The sequence below is a fragment of the Pundamilia nyererei genome, unplaced genomic scaffold, assembly GCF_000239375.1.
Source record: "Pundamilia nyererei isolate P.nyererei 1_Seehausen unplaced genomic scaffold, PunNye1.0 scaffold00067, whole genome shotgun sequence".
Taxonomy (NCBI): Eukaryota; Metazoa; Chordata; class Actinopteri; order Cichliformes; family Cichlidae; genus Pundamilia; species Pundamilia nyererei.
Window position 1 is genome coordinate 760063 of NW_005187468.1, and position 26269 is coordinate 786331.

A 26269-nucleotide genomic window follows, 5' to 3' on the forward strand; every position below is an offset into this window, starting at 1 on the left:
CAACTGACAGAAAATTTCAACTGAGAGAGAAGAAAGTGACCTGTCGGCTGTCACATTCTATCAGCGTTGCTCTTTGCCTTGCTCCACCATCCGTCCATCCTTTTCATCCCTGCAGGGAGTCTTAAATATAAAAAAAAAAAAAACACAGAAAGAAATGTAAATCCAGCCAATCATGGACTTTACTCATAGCTTCACATTGGACAAGATGCAAGTGCAATTACAGTAGCACTTCAGGATGGAAGCTCGTGTGCTGGAGGAGGCTCTGAGTGTGGCACAAGAGAGCAGTGGCGTGTCGGCAAAGATAGATTTACGAACACGGCCTTTCATTTAGATTGTGTGCTGTGCACTGAGACGATGCCTGCCAAAGGGGTTTTACTATAATTAATCATGTAATTTATAAACAAGCAAACAATAATAAATGAATGCAATATAATCAACAGCTTCTGTTTCATGTTTGTCTGTTACTTAATGTAGTAAAGGGAGTTAATTTAAATGTGATTGATTGCATGATCTAAAGTATCTTTCTGTTGTGAAGCTTTAATAGACGCAAATGCAAAACGTAAACGAGGACAGAGTTGCATTTGTGTTGGTTTTGGGTGTGTGTGTGTGTTTGTGCCTTTGGGCTTCTAGTTTGCTCGCGCAGCACTGGCGGTAGAAAGGGGCGATGAAGAGAGATGAGACCAGGCGGAGGGTCATTACCGCGCTCTCTGATAAAATGGAGAACCAGGGGACTCGAGCGAGTGTGACACACACAGATGTGCACTGACACACGTCAAGGGGGAGGCTGTTCTAGCTAGAATTAACAAGTGACTGTTGCCACCACGGTCCCATAAAATCTTTCAATAGACACACATTCTTAAACTAATACAGTGTCTGAAACCAATAATAATTAAATTTCTTTTTATAAATATCAGCCTTACTGATATAGGAATTTTATGACTCATATTCGGTGTCTGATCTAAGAGAGATCTCATAGATCTTGTTGAAGTCTGATATTTAAACATATAGGGTGAGATTTTTTTCCATTTCACTTACATAAGTAATGTGTAGTTATTTATTTACTCAGTTATTCCCTGGCCGACTGTCCTCAGTTAGGCTTGTAGCTGTTTGTGGCGTCCAAAATACATGTTGTTGCAAAGTACCCTCTAGTGGACAAACTATGCAACATCAACCCTCAGAATATGGTTGAAGGGTGTTTCTTGCATGTCTTCTTTATATGGGGCGATCGTGGCTCAAGAGTTGGGAATTCGCCTTATAATCGGAAGGTTGCCGGTTCGAGCCCCGGCTTGGACAGTCTCGGTCGTTGTGTTCTTGGGCAAGACACTTCACCCGTTGCCTACTGGTGGCAGCCGGACACTGGTGGCGCCAGTGTCCCGCAGCCTCGCCTCTGTTAGTGCGCCCCAGGGCAGCTGTGGCTACAATGTAGCTTGCTATCACCAGCGTGTGAATGTTGTGTAAAGCGCTTTGGGGTCCTTAGGGACTAGTAAAGTGCTATACAAATACAGGCCATTTACCATTTATTTCTTTACTTTTATCTCCACTTATCAGACATTCTAAATGCTGATATGGAGATATTGGCAAACAGGTTATATCAACCAGCTTATCGTTCAGGTTCTATTGATGAGTATTGCTAATCTTAAACTTTCTTTTTACATGTATGTAGGATGTATTCCTGTTCTTACTGCTGTCCTTATCAGTATAAAGTTTCTGACATCATAAGTGCAGTTGTTTTTGTGTTAGTCCTTGTATTCAAGGGTGTAAAAAATAATACCATTCATATTCTGTGATGCAGTTTCTTGTGTTTCTGGCTATTCTTGTGATGCACATACTACTAGGATATGTACAGTGTAGTTTAAATGAGTACATTACGTGTATAACCCACTGTGCAAAGTTTACATTTAAGGTATAGATATAATTATGGTTTTATATGGCACTTTTCTTTTCTTACCGATGCTGTCTGCTATGGAGACGCCATTTGGTCCCAAGGACAAGGTGACATTGTGAAACAGGCTCGCCTTTTCTTTTTTAACATCAATGTTTTAGTTTTGAATTTTTTTTTTGATGGGGTCGCAACTAATTAGTAGCTTTCATTATTTATTCATTTGCAGTGTAATTAAGTTGTTAAATGACATGCGCTGCGGAAATCCAGATTCATTCATTAGTGTTTTATTGTAAATCACAGTTAAAGGCTCAATAACTAAATTTTTTTATGTTAATTTTAAGTTATTTTTTTACATTGTAGTAAAATCTTATTCTTACTTTCATGTTTAATTTTAGTTTTATGGGAGCTTTTTTAATTATGTTATTTCTTCTAAAAGTAAAAACAATATGAGACTCATTAATATTTTTAATGTCCTCAAGTATTAAAATAACCCAGTGATTGTTTTCTGAACCAGATTCAGTCAGTAACAAACAACCATTACCAAACAAATGGCTCTGTGGCAGCTTTAAACTTCTTTTCTTCCCTATATAGTTATGGAGTGAAGAATATACGGGCCAGTTGTAAATATTTAATAGAACTCTGAAATTCTCTTCAAAACAACTGCACACTTCAAACTAGACTCTGCAAAGTTCTCTTCTACAATAATAATCATGCTAAAGACAAGTGGGCTGTAGCTATCTGGCTGCAATTTCTCTTCTCATCTTCGATTTTTCTGCTGAGTCACTGCTCTCCTGCACGAGCTCTTTCTGACTGCGCTTTGTCCTCAGCTACACCGTTTTCTCTCCATATAACACGTCAGTGTCTCCTCAGTCACTTTCTCTTGTCTCCAGCCTCTGAGGTTTTCACTCTCTTTTATGAATCTCACCTCTGCTCAGCTACCTTTTTGTCTTCTAAGACATCTCTCTCTTTGTCGAGATTTCAATGTCTTACTCTTTTATCTTCTTTTCCTTTTTCCCCCCCAAACACTATTCCCTCTGGTTAATGGTGGAGAATGAATGGAGATTTGATGAAAGATAGTCCAGCTCATAAGATGATACTGCCTCGACGTGAGACTGTTGCTAGTGCAGATGTGAAGGGAGTACAGTTTTAAATAGACTTTCGTAGAGCACATAACTAAGAGTTATTTTAATATTACAGTAGTTGTGTTAATGCTTTTACATTATTGGTTTTGTTTTATTTGTTTGTCTTTTGAGGGGGGAGGGTGGTCAGAGGCAACGTGTTTAACTATTTATGAGTAAACAGAAGAAACTAATTCACACACACTGGATGTTTTACAGTCATCTAAAAAATAACTCTTAGTACTCCTGTGAAAGTACATCCAGTCTGAGATTATAGAGTTACCTTTAGCAGAAATAACCTGAAGTAGTAATTTAATCTATTACTTTATCAGTTTGTCACATTTATTGGGGGAAATTTGACCCACTCTTCTATACAGTGTTGTTTCATGATAAAGGTTTTTGAGGTTTGTGGGATTAATTTGTGCATAGCTAGCTGAGGTCTAGACTTTGGGCCAATGCAGCACCTTGATTCTTTTCTTTTCACCCATTTAAGTGCTTGGGGTCGCTGTGTTGCTGCATAGCCCAGTTTCATCCAAGCTTTCATGGTCAGACAGATGGTGTCATATTTAATTCTTTGGTATACAGAGGTGTTGATGGTCAACTTGATCATGGCTGACTCCAAGAAACAAGGCCACTGTGGCTGTGAAACAAACCCAAATCACCTCCGTCACCATGCTTGACAGGATGAGGTGTTTGCGTTGGTATGCTGTTTGGTTTTTGCAAAACATGGCGCTGTCCAAACCTGTAAACAGTGTTCCACAAGTTTTATGGTTTGTTTAGATGCAACTTTGCAAATCTAAGCTGTGCTGCTATGTCATGAACTTTACAGAGCTCAGTCAGCATGTTAAATGTTCGAGTCTGAGATGTTGTTCTCTGATGGGGGATGGGTAGTTTCTCTTAGTATTGCACAGTTTGAGCACTCTTGGGAAGATTGTGGTGTCATCATAACACACACGTACATGCTCAGTCAAAGCCTCTGCTTTTATAGAGGTGTTCACACTTGCTGATGATCAGTTAATCAAGTGCATTTGATTAGCAGCGCCTGACTGCTACTTACCATTTTAATCCCTGTGGAAGCAGTAAGGAAGTACATAGATGTACTTGCATGACTGTATGCATACTGTATTTTTGTCAGTTAATATTCACCAAGTTGTATTTTGTGTTTTCTCTTCAGTTGTTCAAAAATAAAGCAGTGGAGCTGGGAGAGAAGCTACTGCCTGCCTTCAACACACCGACAGGAATACCCCGAGGAGTCATCAATCTCGGGAGGTGAGTCTCAGCACAAGTCATCGCGTCCAGCTGTCCTTCTTCTCTGATAAAAGACGATTGAAAGCTATCACATTTTTCTGACATTCAGGAGTGAGCAAAACTTTGGCTTTTGTGAAGAAAAAAAAACAAAGTTCAACATGCAGGTTGTCATTAAGTAAGATAGATGTTGTTTGAATGTAGCGATAACATCAATTAAGGAAAGCGAAAAACATCCCAGTCACACAGGCTCTGTTTACTGACAGCGGATCAGCTGCAGGCTAAGCTTCATAATGCAGATGACATTTAGATAAGAATTAATCTGTGTTCATAACCACTTCAGAAGATCGTCTGAATAATATTTGCACGTTTTTAAATGAACAGTGTTAATTTTTCAATCTGTTCTAAACTATTGCCTTTCTAATCTAGAATCTGTGTTGACATGATCTTCTTAATGCCACAGTCATGCAGCACAACTTTGAGCTATTCTCATTTTCAGAGCAATTTCCAGCGTGGAGTTTTGCTTCTCCGCTTGTTTGGATGTGGGTTTGACCCTTTTTAGGCGGGAGTGGAAATAAAGAGGGGAAAAAAGTGGCTTACAGTTTTATAGTGAGACAGAAATCGGAACTGAAAAGCTTACAATAAAGAAATCTGACAAACTGATGAATGATAACAGCACTGTGTCGGTCGGCTGTGACAGGCAAATTATCATTGCTGGCCTACATTCATGCAACGTGACTATTGTCTTGTCATCACTCGTATGATGTATGAACAACAAAGTGTAAAATGTACATCATGATGTGAATATGGATCAAAATTACGTGACCAAGTTTTAACTTTCAGACTCTTCTTCTCATTAACTAATCGTATTTTCTTATAAGATACTTCCTGGCACCCCTGTCTTCCACCTGCTACCAATTAACCTACCAGCCAAGCTGGACAGCTGCTGGAAGATTTAATTACCTCAGTCTACAGTTAATTCCTTCTACATTACAAACAGTGCCAGTCCTACAGATGGGCAGGAGGAACCATACTACCCATAGTGTATCACACAAAAACAAACCCACGTCACTTTGGAAGTAAACATATGCAGCGTGTGAGAGAACGTGTGCACCCTGGGGAAGTCAGTTCAGGGGAGTTTCCATTAATTGATTTTTTTTCCTTGTGATAGATTCTTCTTATGTTTAATGGTATATAGTGCGTGTACTACTGTGTTAGTGTGTGTACATTATATAAAACGGTATGGTAAAACTGATTGACAGGAAGTGCATATGTAGACTTTCTACAAAAAAAACACCACAAGTTTTTACTCTTAATCGCTCAGATTATTTCAGTTTATTGTGACAGAAACTAAATATTCTAAATTTGGTTTGACAGAAAGTTTGAACGTGGTCATGATCACTATCATTATAGTAATACGCTCCAGGGAGCCTTCTTTCAGCTTTGTCGAATATTTAGAGGAAGAAAATACGTGAGAAAATAACATATTAGCTAATAAAATTCTTGATTTTGTGTTTGGTTTTTTTTGCTCTCAACCTTATAATTTAGATTATGCAATAACTCACAGATTCCCCTTTTACAAATTAACAATGTCACATTTCCTGTTCTGTAGCCAAAAACCCCTTCAACGTGCTAAAGATGTTCTTAACGGCCCTTAAACCCCTTAACAACATTACATGTAGTGTTTAATTTATGTTTCCTGTTAAAATGACAGCGTAAACAATGCTAAAATGATTGCAGTTAAAATGTAAAAGATCCTACTTTTCCCAAGCACATTATTCCCAACACGTGGTATTGATTTCCATTTCTTAATCTGTTTTTTTTTCTCTTACACTCGATTATATTTCTGACTGATATGGAATAGATTGTGTTTGTTAAAGAAGGTGAACGGGTTAACAGATGCGTGCCAGTGATGTTGCTTAACAGAGACTCCAGAGACTACCACCCTATGCCTCTCCCTCTAAAAATGAATGCAACACCTGCTGCCCTGTACCGAGTTTCAATTGATTCCACTTGAAGCGGGAATCAGATATGACTCTAGCCAGAAGTATTAACGATGCAGCCCCTAAACCTTTAATAGGTGCATTTATCAGAGTGCCAGACTCTTTGATTCCTCTCTGCTCTCACTCGCCAGCCACTTCCCACCATTTCTCTCCCCTTTCTTCTCACCTTCTCAACATTTCAACTCAATTCATTATCCGATATCACATATCCTCCAGCAACTCGTAGAGGATATGTAAAGTCATTCTTTTAATGTATTATGGACTAACTAATCATTGGCAAGCATCAGTTCACCACACTAAGCTTTGATTTGTTGAGTGATCTTACCCGCACTAACTAATGGGCCAGCACTGCTGACCTTGGTGTGCAGTTTCTAAAACACTTTTCCAGGTTTATATTAAGGCATTGAGTTTGACATTGAGTATAATGAAACTTTAAACAAACATCAATCACAGCAGTCGAACATAAATTAATGTTAGATGATGGAGAGGGCTATTTTTTATAGACTTTTGATTAGTTTATTTTTACCAGACAGAGGGCCAGCCCACATCAGCTGCCAAGTTAATTTTATGGATTTTAAAACTACCACCACCATCGGAAAAAGATTTTTAAAAATGCACCCACTTGGAGTGTGTAACTACTGGGAATAGTTCTCTAAACGTCTGAACGTTATGTGCTGCAGTTTTTATTTCTTAGGTCAGTGTCATAAGCCGTTCACAAAAAGCACAGAAATGTGATGACCTTAGGTTAATAATACAAGATTTAATGGGCAAAGAGAGTTTCTTAAACTCATTTGACTAAATTGGAATTACATAACCCGATTTTTATTGTCAGTGAAATTAACATTTGTATTGTTTATTAATTTATTGACTGGTCGACAAAATGTCAAAATACACAGAAAAATGCCTGTCATGGTTATGTGCAGCACTATGTGATACAGGCTGTTTGTATTCACATAAACAGCCAAAGACGTAACATCTTTACATCACAGGAACTGGTAAACATTTGGCATTTATGCATAAAAATGAAGAAAAATATGAAATTATAATTTCAATGTTGTCATTATGATATTAGTAGTTTAATAACCACATATAAAATTCAATTAGATCAGTGCACTTTGGATGGAATGCATTGTACAGATTGCAGGAGATGGTCACTGATTTCTATCTGAAATAAAAGGCAAAGCCTCGTGCATTAAGCAGAGACTGAGTACAGAGAGGTCCGACCAGCACTCAGAGTACTTTGTTCAGCTCTGTTCAGCTGCACTGTGATGAGAATATGACGTATTCTATAACATCTGAAGAATCTCGTCTGCAAGTGGCCTTGGAAAAAATGAGATTTGCAAGTGTTGAGGCTCTTCCCTGGAGTTTGGTTTAATGCTGCTGCAGTGGCAGTATACCAGAAAGGAAAGCTAGAAAGCTAAAAATGCCTTTTAAACTATACATTGTTGTCCCAAAGTAGTTCTCGTGCTTTAATTTTGTGGAGACAAAACAAGGAAATTGATGTCATGCAAAAAAGTTGTACACAAAGGCAGCACAATGAGTAGATTGTTAGCTTCAAATACGGAGTTGCAGTTGGAAAAATTCCAATTATATCAGACTTTGTTTCACTGAGAGGATATTGATGGGTATCAGAAGGTTGTCCTGGTAAGCAATCACAAACAAAATAATGTTGTGCTTTCACTTGAAAACCAGAGCAATCCTGTAAAGAGCGAGCATATAGAAAGTTAAACGCTTTATTAGCTCCTCTTACATCCAAATGAATATGCTTATCTGTTGAGCATGTTTTAGACTGTATGAATAAAACCAAAAAGATTAGGACAGCGATTAAACCCATTACGTTCACAGCATGCCACCAGTGAATGTAATTAATCTGCATTTGCAGTTAGCAGTGTCAGTTTCACAAAGACCCGATCCTAAAACAAAGATCTGAGCATGGTCAATATTTATGTTTTACAGGCTCAACTACATATACCTGATGCTACAAAAAGATAAGGTGATGTGGCTTAAATTAATAAGGCTTTACTAATTTAAAAACAAGCACATACTATATATAACCAAAGAGAAACACAGGCTATGTGTGCAGTGTCAAATTAGGATAATGACTTAGCCACAGCTTTACATAAAATATTCAAACTCTAGCGCAATAGCAGCAGGTAAGCCTCTCAGAATTATAAAAAAAAATGTCAGGATCAGCTAAGTATCAACTGAATCAAAAACAGTAAAACTGACAGGTGACAAACATCAGACGGGGTAACTGAACCGGCTTCTTCTTGTCTTCCTTAACACTTCCCAGTGGGCATTGCATATCTAACCACTCACAAACATGGGCACAGACAGATAAACCAAATTTTGTTACGTTTTCTTATTATTTACATGGAAAAATCAGTGATATTTATTATGAATCTTTCTTGCTGAACTGTCTATTTCGCGATACTTAGTGGATGTGTTTGAATGTCATCCCTGTTGTAGTGGCACCAGCTGGAGCTGGGGTTGGGCCTCAGCCGGGAGCAGTATCCTGGCTGAGTTTGGGACTCTTCACCTCGAATTTGTGCATCTGACTGAGCTGTCCAGCAATCCAGTATACACGGAGAAGGTTCAGTATATGAATAACCCTTCCTTTGCAATTTACAGCGCTGAACAGAATGTTCTGATTTCCTATTACCACAATTTCTGTGCAAAATGCCTTTCAGCCTTGAGGGGATGGCATAATACAAATTCCCCTTACCTAATGGCATGTGATTTGCAGGTGATGAACATCAGGAAACTCTTGAACAAGATTGAGAAACCCCATGGCTTGTACCCAAACTTTCTCAGTCCAGTCAGTGGCAACTGGGTCCAGCGTAAGTACTGTACTGTGCATAATACTTAAATATCAGCGCAGATATTTTAGGATGCATACAAGTTTTGTGATGAAGGGTAAAGTCAGAAAAAAATGTTTTAATTGAAATTGGGGTCACAGGTCCACTTGGGAAGGTGATTTTTGTTTCCTGATATTCACTGTATTACAGTAATTATGTGTACCCACTGTGGGTCAGGACTACAGGAGTGTGAGGTTGCTGAATGTGGTTTCACATTTCTTTCCTTTTCCATTTCTTTCTTTTCTTTAGCTTTCACATTACTGACAGACCTTGAATCACCTCACATGTCAAAGCTCTTTCAGCCGCTCGCCTGTGTCCTCCACCTATCCACCCTCTTCCTTTCATTTGTAAAACCGGGCTCCTACAGTAGCAAGGGCTATATGACTCCAGTTGCTCTGGGTTATTAAAATGAGAATGAATTCAATTACTTAAGGAAATTGGATCTTTCCGATTTACCTGAAAGAAGCTTGGGGGAAATCAGGTGATCAAACGGTGCCTGAATTGAAAAGGTGGCAATCTGAATCATTACAGAAGCAAACTGTTGTGGGCGAGGATGTAAACGAGGTGAGGAAAACTGTGTATGAATATCAACAGAAAAGGGGGGGGGGGGTGCATTTGGCTTCATAGCTTTCTCTCATTTGTCAGTGTCAAGGACAAACACAGCAGCACTGTGATAACCTTGCAGAGGAGTTAGCAAAGGTGTATGTGCATGCAATGAGTATGAGTGGATTAATGAAGAGTTGCCTTTTATGTGAGATCATATTCAACTTTTGAATTCAAATTATAGCAGACAAGTGGAAAATCAACAGGCGTTTGTTTCAGTTTCCACTGACAAGCTTGAAGTGCGTTACATAACCAGAAAACACAAGAGTACTAACGATGTCTCAACTGCAACTATCACGTTTTAGTTCACGGTAATTGTAAAGTCTTCATCAAAACTTATAGCAGAAATACATTTGAATAACTTTTCATGGTTACATAATCAAATCATTTTAGTTGTACTGGAATCGCCATGAGCTTTGTACTTATTGTGATTAGCAGCAAAGTGTTTATATCTAAAATGAACAAAGAAGCCAATGCAGAAGTGACTGCATTCATTTAGGGGGCAGTTGTGCTGATTGATTCTAGTGCAAACAGACCTAATGCTCACTTGATCTATGATCAAAGGTTTTTGGTGGTTTTATGATCTCAATCACTAATTTCACAACTTATCTCAAACAATAAGGTGTCTACTTTGTAAGCTATGGTGTAAAAGCTTAAAGATTAGAGATTATTGACCACTAAGTCTCCTGTTTAAAGTGTGGTTGTGACTGTTCTCCTGAAACATATAAAATACTTTTGCCATCTTTTCAAGAAATTCTGAATTTGTTTAAAAATTTTACAGCACCTGCAGAAAATCATGAATAAAAAAATCTGTATCCATGCATATGGGTTTGTGCGTGTGAGAGACTTTGCTGAATAACTCAGTTTACCTGTTATTTTCTCCTGTAGATCATGTTTCCATTGGTGGCCTTGGGGATAGCTTTTATGAGTATCTGATCAAATCATATCTGATGTCAGACAAGACGGACGACGATGCGAAGAAGATGTATTACACTGCACTGGAGGTATGGAAATCTTTATTTTTCGGTGTAAACAAAGGAATCAACTTGCTGAAGCATAGCTGAGTTAGATTAAATGATAATTACAGTAATTAGCATACACTTTTAATAAAGCAAAGCCCACAAACTGCTTTACACCTGTAACAATCAACAGCAGGACAAGCAAGTATGTTGTTTTTACGGACTAGTTGAAGGCTGAGCAAAGGATACAACACTGTAAATTATCTTTATCTGACACAGAATGGACTGAGCTGTAATCAGCCGAATGGAGCATGTTTTCATGTGGTGCAATATTAAAAGCTGCTCTTCCACTATCAGCAGAAAAATATCCGTATACTTGAATGTGCGTGCTATGATCATGTATAAAATCACTATTATTTCCTCTTTAATGGAGATAATGTCAGAGTAAACCACACTGCCTGTGGCTACAATTACAATATCATAGAAAATAATTTAAGATTGCCACTGAGAATTCCTCGGTTTTCATCAGAGGGTCAAGCCAGAGGCAGAATTACTAATTACAGACTTTCTTTCTCCCCTGTGACTTGGTATTTAAATGGCAAAGGACCCCCGCGCTTTTAGATTAAGTTATATGCTACATGTTTATACAGAGATCTGAGGTGAAGGCATGGCACAACTCATTATCTTTGGCATCCAAATAAAAGTAGAGTTCTAATTAAAACGGTGCTGAATGAGAGAACATTTTCTAATTATGCTATGCCATGATTACTGCTAACAACAGCTAATTAGTAGGAAAATCATCAGCCGCAACCCTCAAGAAAAATGTTTTTTTTTTTTCAGAGAACATGGTATTTATAAACTATTTATAACACCCCCTATTTAGCATGAAGTGATTCCCTTGCTGTAAACAAGAATTGCAAGTGGAAACAGCTGTTTTATGAAACAAAGTACTGACAAGAAACACCTGCAAAGAAGCAGAAATGTACAAAAAAGATTCTTGATTCCTTCAGTTAATTAATTTGCAACAAAAGCAATACATTTACTGTGCAGCACTGCAGTAGCCACACTGGACTAATCCCTTATAGGAGGAAAGATTGTCTATATATTCTATTGTAACGCAATTATCATGAATTATCAGTGTCTGATAAAAAATAATCAGTCGTTTTATCTCTTACTGCGGACCGTGTTAACGAGACGGCAGCAGAATGGGTCTTTGCAGGTCACGGTCTTTGCATGGTCGGCTGTGGCTCCTGTCTTGTTAGCACTGTTATGTTATTACTTCTGGTGGACACCAACTACGTTTGTCGTGCCAAATTAAAAGTATGCATATTTAGTCCACATTCCAGTACCACCCACATACAGCACTGGTGAATAATAATCACTTTAATCTAAACTGCATGTATCACACCACATCTTGAGCAATTCTACTTTAAACAGTCATGAAGAACTCTTTTAGGGAACCAAGCAGCTATCTTACCAGGTGTTATGTATAAACACTTTTCAGGTTTCAGTGAACAGCCAGTTGAATGATATGCATGCATGGAGTGCAAAGCATCATATTTGAATGTATTTGCTAGCTATCAATCCTTTTGCATCTTCTCCTATAACTTTGGCTGCACTAAATCATCTACAGATAAGTAAACATGACTTTGGACTTGCAAAAAATTCTGCTGCTGCAGATTTAATGTCAAAGTAAAAGATATAATCTTTTAATAGTACTTTGTGCGTTTTCATCTGTCAGGTTTTATCGTAGCATCCAGTTCTAGGTTTGTTGGAACAAACGCAGAGACAGACGGTGAGAAACTGGTGAATAACAAATGTTATGCCTCAAATAATACTGAGTGCATAGAGTTTGCAGAGAATCTCTTTACATGCATTTTTTTAGCTCTCAATCCACTGTGATAATAACATAATAAGTCAACATAAACACACAAGTCTGTCTGATTGCTCTAATTTCTAAATATTGCTGAAGCATCACTGTAGACATTGCTACATAAACAGCTAATTATCTGAGCTAGTCATCTGTAGTATGAAAGTCCCCACCTGCATTCTTGCACAGCAGTCTCTGTACTGTCTTCGTAGCCAATATTGGACGATAAAAAATGTCTTCCTCAGACCTTTAAGACTTTTCAGCCTCCTCTTCTAAGATGTCTGTAAGTCCTCTATGCTGTTCTTTGTCTCTTCATGTCTCAGTCCTTCCGACCTAAGGTCTGAGCAGAGGAGGCAAGGAGAAGACACAAGGAGATAGGAGTCAAAATGAGATGCCCTTGCTTCGGAGCAGTAATTTTAAAACATTGTCTATTAAAGATGACAGGTGGCACAGCTGCTTACTGCTGCTTTTTATGACCTCTGTCAGAGGAGCATAAAGTTCATGAAAAATTAGGCATTTACTCTCAGTCGAATTCATAATGTGACACACACAGTGACAAGAATGAAGGTATGTCAGCAGCTTTTATTTATTTAACGCACACAAACAGTTAGGGGTAGAAAAGTTGGTTGCACAGCTGACCATCGTTTAAATATCTAATACAACTCATGAATACAAATGAACACTTATCATTTGTCCTGCTTCAACTTGATTTCTGTATTCCTGTCTGTGTCTGTCAAACTTGTGTCACAAAAATTATACTTACCCAAGTGAAGTTTAAGTGCGGTAAAGGCATCCTCCGGTAAGGCTCGTCTCTCCTAGAGATTCATTTATGAAAATCCTCAAAAGAAGCAAAGAATATTTCTGGGTCATGGAGAAATAAAACTAGAGATGTGAGAGAAGACCTTTCTCCTCAGTACCTCTCTGGAACTGTGAGGGGTCTGCTTGTACAGTTTAAATCAGACTAAAAGTAATTGGGTTTTTAAGTACACTATATGGACAAAGTATTGGGTCACACCTTTTAATCTTTTGCCAGAGGTGTATAAAATCAAGCACTTGGCCATGCAGCTTGCCTTTACAACACTTGTAAAAGAATGAGTCGTTCTAAAGAGCTCACTTGTTGCAGAGGTGTCTTCCTATCATAGTACCATGCTTGAATTCAATCAATTTTAAGCCTTGGTGCAGAGAGGAGCACAAGGGCTTAAATGTCGCCAATGCTCTGTTGACTCAATAACTGACTCTAAAGCTCCTCTGACATTAACATCAGCACAAAAACTGTGCAGGAAGCTTTGCGGCATAAGTTTGTAAAGCTGAGCAGCTCCTGTGTGTGTAATATGTATGTAATATGTATGTACTTTTGTCCATATCGTATCACTATTAATTGTGAACTCTTATACATAGAAGTAAAATCTCTGGTGAAAGAAACCTGTTTCCCGATGTTGATCACAGCAACAAACAGTATGTGAATGATGGCAGTGGGCACATCAGGTTTAAATATTCTCGACTGCGTATGTCATTGCAGGCAATCGAAGCCAACCTGGTACAGAAGTCGCCTGGTGGTCTCACCTACATGGCTGAGTGGAGAGGAGGAATCCTGGACCACAAGATGGGTCACCTGGCCTGCTTCTCCGGGGGCATGATCGGAATTGGGGCAGATGATGGCGCAGCGGAGAAGAGGCAGCACTACCTGGACCTTGCCGCAGAGATCACACATACATGCCATGAGAGCTATACTCGCTCAGGTAAATGTCAGGGCTGCTGTAGAGCTGGGTTTTTTGGAATAGTGTCAAATACAGTAGCACTTGCAGGGTTTATGTTGGGTTTGAAAGGCACAACTGTGGTCGATGGCTCCAGTGTCTGGCAGCCACGCCTCTGTCAGTGCGCCCCAGGGTGGCTGTGGCTACAATGTAGCTTGCCATCACCAGTGTGTGAATGTGTGTGTGAATGGGTGGGATGACTGGAAAAGCGCTATACAAATACAGGCCATTTACCATTTTACCATTTACTGCCTATGCAGATCTTGAACATATCTAAAGACAGAGGGTATACTTTTATAATTTCCACAAAGGCAAAGTAGTCTGCTTGCTTTGGAGATGCTTTTGCACAAATGGAAAATTGCAAACTTTTAGCAGCAGTGACCAAGTCACAGTCAGGTAAAATCATATAGGTTTTAAATCTCAGTGAGAACTCAGCTTCTAGAGCTTTCTTCTTTAATAATTCTGTTAGTGACCATTTCCTAGTGAGGCCACTGATTGGCTGTCAAAGAGGGATACCGAGAATTTTCCTATTAAATTAAATGAAACAATGAACCTAAATCCCAACACTTATGCAAAAAGGAGAAATAATTGAGCAGACCCCGTAGCCCTCCCGCCCGTCTTGACCTGTCAGGTTGCCGAAGAGAATCTCCTTCTGAGGTGAATGACTGTTTTATCCCAAATCTATTTCTCAATTTGGTGTTCATTCTCCTTACAGCCAAGCCAGAGGAATTCACTGCTGTAGCGCACTATATCTGTCTTGTTAGGAGAGTTTATGGTAGCATTCAGAGTAACGAAACTGAGTCTAGGGGAGAAATATTGTAAATTAAAAGAGCCTTGGGCGTTTAACCTGACAAAAAAGGAGAAGCATTCTTGGTGGCTTCACCTCAGCGGAGCGACGGCAGGTCTAATAAGGAGCAGCAAAGAATTAAACTTCAGTTATTCTGTAATGTCTCACAGCTGTAGGGCAGCAGCCAGGGAGCCTCGGAGTTTGTTTGATTCTGATAATAACAGCATGTTGAAATGTATCTGGAAGAAAGAAAAACGGAGAGAATAAGAGAGGCAATAGGGATCAAGTTTAGAAGAGTAAACACTGTGATAAAACCTCCAATGGCAAATTTGCTTTGGCTCCAGCCTATGAATGAGAATGTATATGGCTGCACTCTAAAGATGCACCCAGGGGAAAAATGCAATAAAAAAAAATCATATAAGCAAGCCTGCCCACATGCATTGGGAAGACCCTTGTTTGATTTATGCCTCAGTATACGTCTTGGTCCTGACAATAATCTCCCCTTCTAATTTCAAGCTTTTTTTTTTTATCCTTCCTCTGTTGGGTGGGCTGTAAGGATTCATCTTCAAGTGCTCGTTCGCCAGTAAGCTAATGTGACTCATCACATAACAGGTTCCTCGATACGCTTTGAACGCATTTTGATCTGCAGGCCCGCAAGGCTTCTCTGGCTTTCTCTTCTATAGTCAGCCACCAGGTTTTTCTTCACTCATTACAGGAACTGAATGGTGCTTAGAAGCTCTCGGATTAGCTGTCTACAGGAAAGAGAGAGAAGTGAGATTTGCTCTTGCATGCACATAAAGTGGCTGCCGTTAAGCTGTGTCTTAAATACCGATACCATAAAGACTCCTCCTGCTCCTACTTTTGGATCTCTGTCATCTTCACAGCATCGAGCTGGTGCAGGGAAATGAGGACCTCAAAGGAAGCAGTAGGAGATGAAGAGGTTATTGAGGTCGGAGTGTGTGTGTGTGTGTGTGTGTGTGTGTGTGTGTGTGTGTGTGTGTGTGTGTGTGTGTGTGTGTGTGTGGATAGATAGATGGATGTACCACAAGTGCAGTCATAATCACCTTTATGCTTTGAAAGTGTAGTAAGATTGTCACTCAGTGCAGCTGCGATTTAGTGTGAGCAGCTTGACTTCATGTTACTTCTGGTTTAGTTTTGCATCAGAGGTTGCTTTTATTGATTTATTTATTTCTACCTGCACTATTCACGCATCTGCTCAACCTCATATAGACTTTAGGGAGGTGACAAACATCGTTTATACATCTACATTTAAGGGTTTTTGGGGTTTTATTTTGCTGCTACAGTGCAGCTCAAATCACTTCAGACTTGATTTTGCTCCTTTATGCTTAATTAGAGAAGTAGTGAGTCTGTTTTTCAGTTTGCTTTATTTTTTTAATTGAGTAGCATCCACTGGAGTTCTCCTCACACTGTTGACTTTGAAAGCTTTACCAATGAAAATAGTGCTTCAGCAGCATCCATGTAGTTATTAATTCTTCTGCTTCCCTTTTCCCAAGCAGGTGGTGTCATAACACACTGAAGAATTTCTTGTTTGAAGTTGTCTTCGTCTTCCTTTATACAGTGATAGACCTTTAGTGAAGTTTGTGTGGAACATTAAACCATTTATTACTTTGATGTTTTTATGTGTTGCACACTTTAATGAGCCATAATGGCCCAGAATGCTCTGCTCCTACTGTTGCTGCTCTCACAGCAATGTCTTACAACAAGATGGGGGAGTTTTTTGGGACCAATTGAATGCTGCCACTTCCAACACGTCAAAGAACCTGTTTTCTCCGACCATATTCATGTTTTCTAAATGGCAACACGGCCTCTAAAATATGCCAGAATAGCAGAAAAAAAATAGAGCAAAATAAGCACGTTAGGCAATGTTTCTAAATTTAAGATGTTGCTATGCCAATGCTCCTGTCCTGACCCGAGAAAGAACAGATTCCTTTGTGCTGTTTCTTAAATAGAATTTCTTTGCTATGTAGTCTTGAATTGTGGTTGAGATATAATGAAAGTGAAGATAAAGAAAAGCCTACAGACCATCTGACCAGCTGTGAGGATCTCATTTAATTTTTACCTCAAGCCTTTTTTAAACTGAGAATAAGGACTGAATTCTGTATGAAGGTGATGCACAGCAAAGAAAGAACACTGAATCATTGTTTTCATCGTCTTTTCTGAACAATTTTAGACTATAAAACTAAGCACAGATCTGTTGAAAAACTTTTCATTTGTACTGGCGGAAAATCATCCCTCGTCTTGTCTGTGTATTTGTCTCATCAGCTACTAAACTGGGACCTGAAGCGTTCAGATTCGACAGCGGAGCCGAGGCGACGGCAACCAGACTGAGCGACAGATACTACATCTTACGACCAGAAGTAATTGAGAGCTACATGTACATGTGGAGGCTAACCCACGACCCCAAGTACAGAGAGTGGGGCTGGGAGGCTGTTGAGGTGGGATCATCAATTCAGCGTTAATATTTGCCTTATCTGTATGAATACGAGATCACACTGTAAAAGCGATGGTTTTCCATATTGGAGCTGGCTATGTGCCAGACTATTTCCTGCCTCTGAGAAGTTGCCAGGCAACAATAAAAATCATGAATTTATATAGCATAATTTTGCAACCATGGTAACACACATGTGCCTAATCAATCAGAAAGTCTAATGCAGGGAATAAAACAGATGTGTAGGTGGGTTTGTGTGTCATTGTTTAAATCTGTGCAGTTCCCTCCTTACAACTGAGGCAAATGTATCAACGCCGTTACACAAACACCTAAGTGAGCTGTTAACACACAAAAAACAAATGCTTTCAGCTGCTCCCTTAGTCACAAAGGGGTCACAACAGCAGGTAGCTCATCATATTTGATTTGGCAGAGTTTTACATCAGAAACCTTTCCTGATACCGTTCTTCCCATTGTAGCACTCAAATGCCTTCTGTAAAGTTGCAGTTACAAAACATTCCCCTTGGAAAGCTTCTTGAGACCCCAAACATGAAGATAAAGAGAAAGCAATCATCAACAACCAAACTATCAGTATTTCCAGTTTTTGTTTATATTAATTTCATTTTCTGTAATATTTCTCAAAATTACAATATGTCCAAAAAAATGTGTCTATTGAACATTTTTCGATGCATAAACTGCAAATAAACAGCACACTGTTTTGCCCTGGGACCTGATCACGTGAATAGTTGTGAGGAGGTGAAACCCCGCTCGGACACTCGTGGGTCCAACATGGCCAGTCAGTCAGTGAAATTTGCCCTACAGTGATGGATAGGAGTCCTATCCATAGCTACAGCCTAAAGGCAGATAAGTCCTATCATAGGACTTATCTGCCTTTAGCCTGTAGCTATAATGTTATGTGGATTGTGAGCAATCATTTTCTCGAAACCTAATGGTGTCATTAGAGGGAGTTTAATCATAATAATAATTCAAAGAACTGAGACAGTTTTACATCTTCAAGTTAAAAACTGATAGAAAATAAACAATGATGGATAAATTAGATCTGCATTTTGTCGGTGGAACCTTAGGAAACAAAGTAAAAATCCCAAAAATGTGCCGCATGCAGAGTGCCCTCTAGTGGATAAATTTTGCAACATTGACACTCAGAATGTTGAAGGGTGCTTCTTTTCTTTATCAGCCATTATAAATTCCAAAGGACAAATTGGCAAATAGCTAATATTGAGCAATATTATAGGACTGCTGATAAAAAGATGTGGTTCCAGTGCTGAAGAGGGGGGTTAAAAAATAAATAAAAATGGGTGTATGTTGATGACTGTTGTGATCCCCAGCGCTGTTAGTTAGTCATCATTAATGTTTGAAGCTTTTCAAAGCTGAGGAAATGCAAGTCCAAGAGAGCCTTTAAAAGTCGATATGAAGACATATTTATTCTTTGGTTCCAAACAACTGAACTATAAAGCACACATGAGGCCAGTGCACTACAAAAATAATTTAATGGTTTATTTAAGCGTCAGAAACTGCACAGTGTAATTTTGTCCCCTAGATCCTGTCTTATTACTAGCTTGAATTTTCATTTTATAAATTGCACTCGCCTATTATGTCAAGCCCCTTTAACACCCTCAATTACCCCGAACTGCCTTCCTTGATATTGTGTGGCACTATACATTACCTTGTAGATCAAGCAATCCCACTAGCAGGAGGTGAAGGTTGTGCAGGGATCACTATTATTAATGTGGCAATAGACAGGACATTAACTGTAGTAAACTGTAAAGGGCTGCCATGAAAGATTTAGCATTAATTTAGTGCGCACAGAAGTGGAGAGATCAGGCTGACGAGTTTGACGGGCCTTTAATTATCGGGCACAAAGGTTGAAAGCGGCGCACGACGTTTCTCTCCATGAACATCAAGCATTAACACGTCAGGGTCTTTGTTAATTAGCACGTATAAGGCAGCCCTTTGTAGCAGGGGTAATAATGAGCTAATCTGCTTGGCTAGCTCAGCCACTCTCCATTAGCCCTTGTCAGATTTAGCATTGCTTAAGCTTCAATTGTGCAGCTGGCTGAAGACCGTGGCATGCTCAATCGTAGCCTTTCTGTAGGCGCACATGGACACAGTGTTGTTGAGTAAAGGATTTTCTACTCCTGCTCCAACATTTGAGAAGAATAACTGATTGTTTTACTTCTATGCTCTGATTTGTTTGAAGTAGATTTTGTGAAATGCCCCATTGTGAGATAAACTGGAGATGGTCTTCCTTTTTTCCACAATAAACATGCCATGTTCCTCTCCGCCTCCTGCCAGGCCCTGGAGCAGCACTGCAGAGTGGAGTCTGGCTTCTCTGGGATCCGCGATGTTTACACCACGAGTGTCAGCCATGATAACATGCAGCAGAGCTTCTTCCTCTCAGAGACACTTAAGTAAGCCCCTTTTCCTCTCTATATCCCCACTGGTGAAAGAACCGGCATTTTACAATCTACATGCATAAATTATTGTCAGTTTAAAAGTAATAGAGGATGTTGGGAATTCATCATAACCCATTACCTGTTCCGTCCATGAAGCACACAAATGCTGTGAATGAGACACACTATTTTTTTGCAGGCATAAGAAAGGATGATAAATAGGTGGTGTGCAGTAGGATGAATAAATTTTACCTCCCCTCATTCCTGGGTCATTAAGCAAAGTAAACCATTCGGGATCCAAAGTTGTACTGCAGCTAGCAGATGATAAAGACCTGTTTTCCTCGGGTGCATAAGGAATCATTAAGGTTCTGTCAGACAAAGTGCATTGTCAAAAACTGTTTTAACATAATAATGGCAACATACCGGTGCAGTTAGTATGTTTACAGTGCCTGCAGTAGCTCATCAAGATTCTCATCTACACCAAATAATGTGGGTTATTTAACAACGAGCACGATTGTTTTCTTCTTTTTTTCAGCTCAAATCTTAATGTTAGAAACAGCTATACTGCAAACTTAAAGGCCCTCTGAGAGTTTCAATTCAAACCAGGGTAATGGTGTAATAATTTAGTACTGGAAGATTTTTAACTGCACTTTGTACTGCACTGTTGACTTTCTTGTACTTGCAATAAGGGTAACAAAGGATCACATAAAAACAGGTTAATCATTTTGGAAACTACAAAGAATAACATGAGAAGACTGATTCCACTCTAATGTCCATGAAGGGAATGTGACGCTAACTCGGAGAGACAAACAAATTTAACAAAATCTGCACTGAGATTATCAGTGCAGTGCTTTACTGATCTATTAGATCACCACCCAATGTAAGGCTTTTACAAAGCAGTAGAAAAAATAGTAAAGCATGACATTTACTTTGTCTTCCTGAACAAAAAAGAAGTTTTAGTGTTGGAACGTTATCAATGATTAATTTTTAATTTCTCAGGGAAGTGCAGTGCACCGACTCAAATGCAGGTATACAAATGTGAACTCATTTTATTTGCCTGATAAATAAAAATATAATTTTTGTTTTTTAAAAATAAGTTATTGCCAACAAGCTGCTGTTTCTTGGAAAACAGATCTCTATTTATCCAGTATTGACTGAATTAAATGAGCATTCTTCCTGTGTGTTCAGGTATCTGTACCTTCTCTTCTCTGACGATGACCTTCTCTCCTTGGAGGACTGGGTCTTTAACACAGAAGCCCACCCGCTGCCTATCATCCGCAATAGCTGCCTGCAGGATGATACAACACAGGAAAAGACGGTCTCCGAATAAGACTGAACACCGACGAACAGTTGGGACAGTTAAAGACATCTGCACACACACAAACATAAATATCGCAAAACCCCAATTCAGTGCAGGTTCCGAGTCTTTTCAGGAGCGTGTTACGGACTCTCGATTCCTTTCCAGTAAAGGATGTTGTCGTTTTACGCTGTGATTGTAAATCCTTTTGCCGGAGTTACTTCCTGCTGGCACTTCTATTTTGTGGACAATCAAGACGAACATGACTTTCATGAAACGAGCACCTTTTTTTCTTTCCTTCTTTCCTCTATGAGGAAACCGGTTTAACTTGCAGACCCAAATGTCTGGGAGAGAGGGGGGATGAAGCGTGGGCCATATTGTCGGAAAGAAAGAAACACACAGAAAACCACTTAAGTTTTGCTCCTTAGTTTTGCTGTTCAGTTAATCTTCAGTAATCAATGATTTCCTGAGATCCTCTCAGTGCTTTTTGTTTTGTTTTCCTTTGTGAGTACACACTCTTTGACCAAAGGTTTCTTTGCATTGCTTTTTTTCCCTCTTTTAATGTGTTTTTGGTGAGATTTAGTGGAAAGTTAAACATTTACAGTGAGGTTTGAATATTGACTAATGTACAAACATGATATCTGACTCTGAAGTCCACCTCTAAACTGATGTTGATGTCACGTTTCTTACGGAAACAAGTTCGAATGAGTTTTCTAAAGTTCAGAGGTGATCAGGAAAGTGGTCGTGTCTTATGCATCCAGGGACCATTTTTTTAAAGAATGATGTTGGGTTGTGTTTCCACAGTGTGCTGTTATTTTATTCAGTTTTTTCCCATCAGGACAGTGCTTTCTCTGTCCTTTCAGATCAAAGTGACAAACGCAGTAATGTCAGTTCTGTGACTGTAAAAGAACCATAAAGGAAAAGAGTACATTTGCTCTCCAGCTCCAAATGGGTTTTCCTGTTTCTGTTGTAGTTTCTTCTGCTTCACTCTGCCTTTACATGTGAATCCAAATGGCTGCCAATACCGATGTTAAAGGCAGTTAGGCTGCAGAGACGTCATCTTTCATCACTGCTGTTCCGCACAGTTGTGGAGCGAATGTGCTGTATATAACGGATGATTTGAGTGACCCCATATGAGCTTGTCTTGACGTTTTTCTTTCAACTATTTTGTGTCTTTTTCTTTTTTAAACTTCAGTGATTATTTTTTTTCTGGGTTCTCTTTTTATTTGCTTCCCTCAGGTGTTTCAGTAAAAAAAAAGGGGAAAAAAAACTAAAAAGTTCTGATTTTAAGTCTAGTTATTGCTGATATTAATTATTGTTATTACTTATTCTTACTGTTTGATTTTAACTTTCATTGTTAAATATTTTCAAATACTGATTAAAAACTGTGCAACTTTGTACATTTAAAACGACCGCGGTTGCCTTGTCGTTATTGCTTTACTGAGTCTAAAACGTTTTGTTTTTGCTCATTTTCGACAGCAGGTAGCAACAACAAGATAAAAGAAGATTGGAGTCATCTGCTGCTTAGATTTGTTTCAGGATTTTCTTGCAGGAAGTTCATCACAGATTTAATTAAATGGGGACGTCTCAGGGTTATGGAACGTTCCAGCAATCACAACCAGAAAATGACTAATGGGCTTTAGCCATTACACCTTTTTCAGCGTGTCAGGCCAACAAAGCAAGATTTAATATCGTCCTCCCCAAATGATTTAACTCTACCTGCTGTCAACTGAATCCTAATTTCGGCATGATGGCTTGAAGTGATTTCACTTTCCCTTTAAATAGAACACGCATGCGTTATTGACATGATTGACATTCAATGGTATTTTAAAAATGGTGCTTTAAATGTCACCGATCCAGTCACATTAATCTTACTGACACCTTAAATAAGAACCAGTGCAAAGGTTTAAACAGTGTAGCATGCAAATGTAATCTCTGTTGCAGCCTGCAGCTACAGTGCAGGACCCTCTTCCTGTAGTAATGCAAAAAAGTAGGGGGCAAAAAATGAAGGGCACAATGTGTACGTGTGAACATGTACTAATCTCTCCCAGTGACTTAAATAGGGGGGGGGGATCACTGTCCATTTGAATGCACCTGAGACTGATAGCAAAGGACAAACACTGCACATAATCCCCTCCCCTCTTTTTCTTTCCTCTTTGCTGCTCCCAAAGTCCCCAGCAAGCCAAGCAGGGCAGCTGAGACAGAAGTGTAAGGGCTGCTGTCCTTCTTGGCAAAACCTCCAGTTGATGTGCAATGAAGGAGAAAGAGCCATTGCTATCTCGCTGTCACAGTCGTCCTCCAGCTGTCTCAACCGGCACAATAATTTTATAGGGAATAACTGGCAAGTAACTGATATCTGGGTCCAAGTATTATTCAGCACTTTGACATAACTCTTCTTGCACTCTACCTTCTCACATTTCAGCTATCAAGTGAATAAATTCAGGCTACAAGGGAAAAAACACAATGTCAGGTTCTCAAGACAGTCAAAGAAAGCAAAGCAGCAAAGTATTATCACAGATTTACTCTCAGGTCACTCACTTGACCTTCAGTTAGAGCAAGTGTGCAATCTTGCACTGAAATCAAGAAAACATTGATTTTAGTTTGCTATGCCATTCCGGAAGGGCAAAAAAAGCATGTTTTAATGTTTATTTAATTTTAAAAAATGCATTTTTTGTTATTTGCAGCATATTTGACATCATGAAAGAAACGTGCTGTGAATATGGTTTACCTGTCACTACTGGGAAAATTTTTATTGCCGTAAGTGACAGCAGCTAAAATGCGGCTGAAGAGCAGATTTTCAGTTTTTAATTCAAGATGTTTAAGGAAATTGTCAAACTGTTAAAGTACAGCCATTTTATTTTTCATAGTCACCATTATTGAAGCCATGACTAAATATTTGCCCCTTTTATTCATCTGCCTTCACTTGCTGGTGACTGTTTTGTCATTTTACAGCTTTTTTTTCTCTTTGGCTTACAAATCTGTGTTTTGGGTGTTTCTCCATCTATATTGTCCTATCACTTTAGCAGCATTTGTTTGTGTGTGAGCAGAGCCTATACTATACATTGTATAGTTTTCTAATGGTAGCCCTATGCTTTAACATTATCAAAAACAATTTTGGTATTAGTATTATTATTTTTATAGGTGATGTAATTTGCTTTGGATCATGAGATTCACTGTCAGTTAATCTCGTCTCATCTGGTTAGAAGCAGGAAACTTCTTTAGTGTAACCATGCTTCAGTGTGACCACTGGTTTGGATCTTCATGTAAACCCTCTGTTTACATTCATAAAGGTGTTTCCTGTTGATAGGCCTTTACAGTGAAACAGTAGTGCTTTGTACTTGGCTAAATGTTGTGAGGACGTTTTTCTTCACCGAGAAAAAAATTCCAGAGCTGTTGCTGAGCACCATCACTGCATCCTTGTTTTAGGAATGTACTAAACTGTTGATTTGGCCGCTCCTGACGTTTCTCTCTGATTGGTCCCTTTTGTTCTTTTCTACCTAATGATGGCATCCTTCTTTTACATCAACATTTCTCTCCAGCTTGAATACTGAGAGAAAAACGGCACCAGGTTTGACCTGAAAAATCCAGTTCAATATGTAGTTGGACTTTTTCAGTCACTGTTTGATTGTAATTATCAGATCTGTTTTGATTGTGACCAGAAGCAAAAATGTCCTAATACTCAGTGGGCATGATTTGAGGAAAAACTGCCATAGCAACTACTTAAAATCTCCCACTTAACTGAAATCCTGACTATTCCCACCACTTCAACATAAACTGATTTTTTTTAACTGCACTCATTACTTATAGTCGATCTGCTTTCAGCATTTAATTTTCACCTGACATTTCAAATGCTCTCACAGTTTTGCACTTCAACTGAAATTTCAAAGCCTTCAAGTGTCCAGCTATTACTATTACGATTCCAAGTGCTTTCATCTATTACTAACCATTCATGTAGTGCATTATGTACATTTTTATGCACTCACTGGCGTAGTGTGTGAATTATGATAAGGTAGTGTCATGTCAACCAAAATGATGATTTGATCATGATCCTGGCATCTACTGTTGCATTTTGCAAACGTTTACAGTGTCAACCGTGTGCTTTCAGAGGAAAGCACACATTAATTAACAAAAAATTAACAAATTAACATTGGCTGACACATGCAGTGTCAATATCTGGTTAAAATTTGCTGCTGTTTCTTTTAGCTAGCTTTCTATCCTGCACCAACAACAGCTCTTCCTGCTAGTGGCTGAATGGTAGAGGGTGGGTCCTTCCCTTATGGCTCGGTCACACTAGAGTAAAAATAGAACAGCAATGTCTTTGTGACAGGCAGAAAAATAAAGATTATTGGTATTTGGTAAACAATTACAAGTAGCTGCAGAAAACATTTTGATTCACAAGCCAGTTGCACAAGTTGCCTGGTGTTGGGCACAACATCTAAACCATTGCTGTCCGCTGACTACAAACAAGTTACAACTGATCTGAATGAGTCTGCACCGATGAACGCAATTGTCTGCAATGCATCTCTTTGATATAGGGGACGTGACTCAATTGGATGTATTCTGGTTATAATCCTATACAAAAGTGCGGTTGCTGGGTGCCTATGCCATTTTGCAGGTAAATTGCCGCCCTGCAACAACTCTGTCGCTATTTGTGAAAGAACTTTCTGTTCCAAATCTATAAAGTTCTGGTTGAATTCTTCTGCCTGGATTGCACAAATGTCGACATTATTTTGGTCGTGCTGCACTCTCCAAACACTGGCATTACTCGTATTAGACAAGCATAATAAAAAGTTCACTGTGAAGGATCACCACCCACAATTAGCTGTTTCAAAGATGTGAGTATACCATCCAAGCATCTCATATTGGCACATTTGTCAGTGTGAAAACATTTCTGAACTCAAAATAACAATTCTAAAATCAGAGGTATGCACTTTATACGCCGCACTAGTTCTCCACATGTGGTTCATCTGCTTTTATGTCAGAGTTCAGCTGTTTTCTGTGATTTTGTCCTATTTAAGCTCCTTTCAGTGCTTGGA

General features: G+C 39.0%; 1 protein-coding gene across 2 annotated transcripts in view; it reads left to right on the plus strand.

The window, feature by feature from the left end:
- Window positions 1-22437, plus strand: part of LOC102196925 (mannosyl-oligosaccharide 1,2-alpha-mannosidase IA) — a 181281-nt gene extending 158844 nt beyond the window's left edge. The window contains exons 5-12 of one of the 2 annotated variants that reach the window (XM_005736070.1): window positions 4175-4269; window positions 8715-8841; window positions 8995-9088; window positions 10598-10713; window positions 14058-14277; window positions 17363-17535; window positions 19839-19954; window positions 21125-22437. In XM_005736070.1, coding sequence (XP_005736127.1) covers window positions 4175-4269; window positions 8715-8841; window positions 8995-9088; window positions 10598-10713; window positions 14058-14277; window positions 17363-17535; window positions 19839-19954; window positions 21125-21266 — 1083 coding nt within the window. In that variant the 3' untranslated portion in view covers window positions 21267-22437. The remainder of the gene's footprint in view (window positions 1-4174; window positions 4270-8714; window positions 8842-8994; window positions 9089-10597; window positions 10714-14057; window positions 14278-17362; window positions 17536-19838; window positions 19955-21124) is intronic. The other variant, XM_005736071.1, reaches the window with a different exon arrangement.
- The last annotated feature ends 3832 nt before the right edge of the window (window positions 22438-26269 follow it).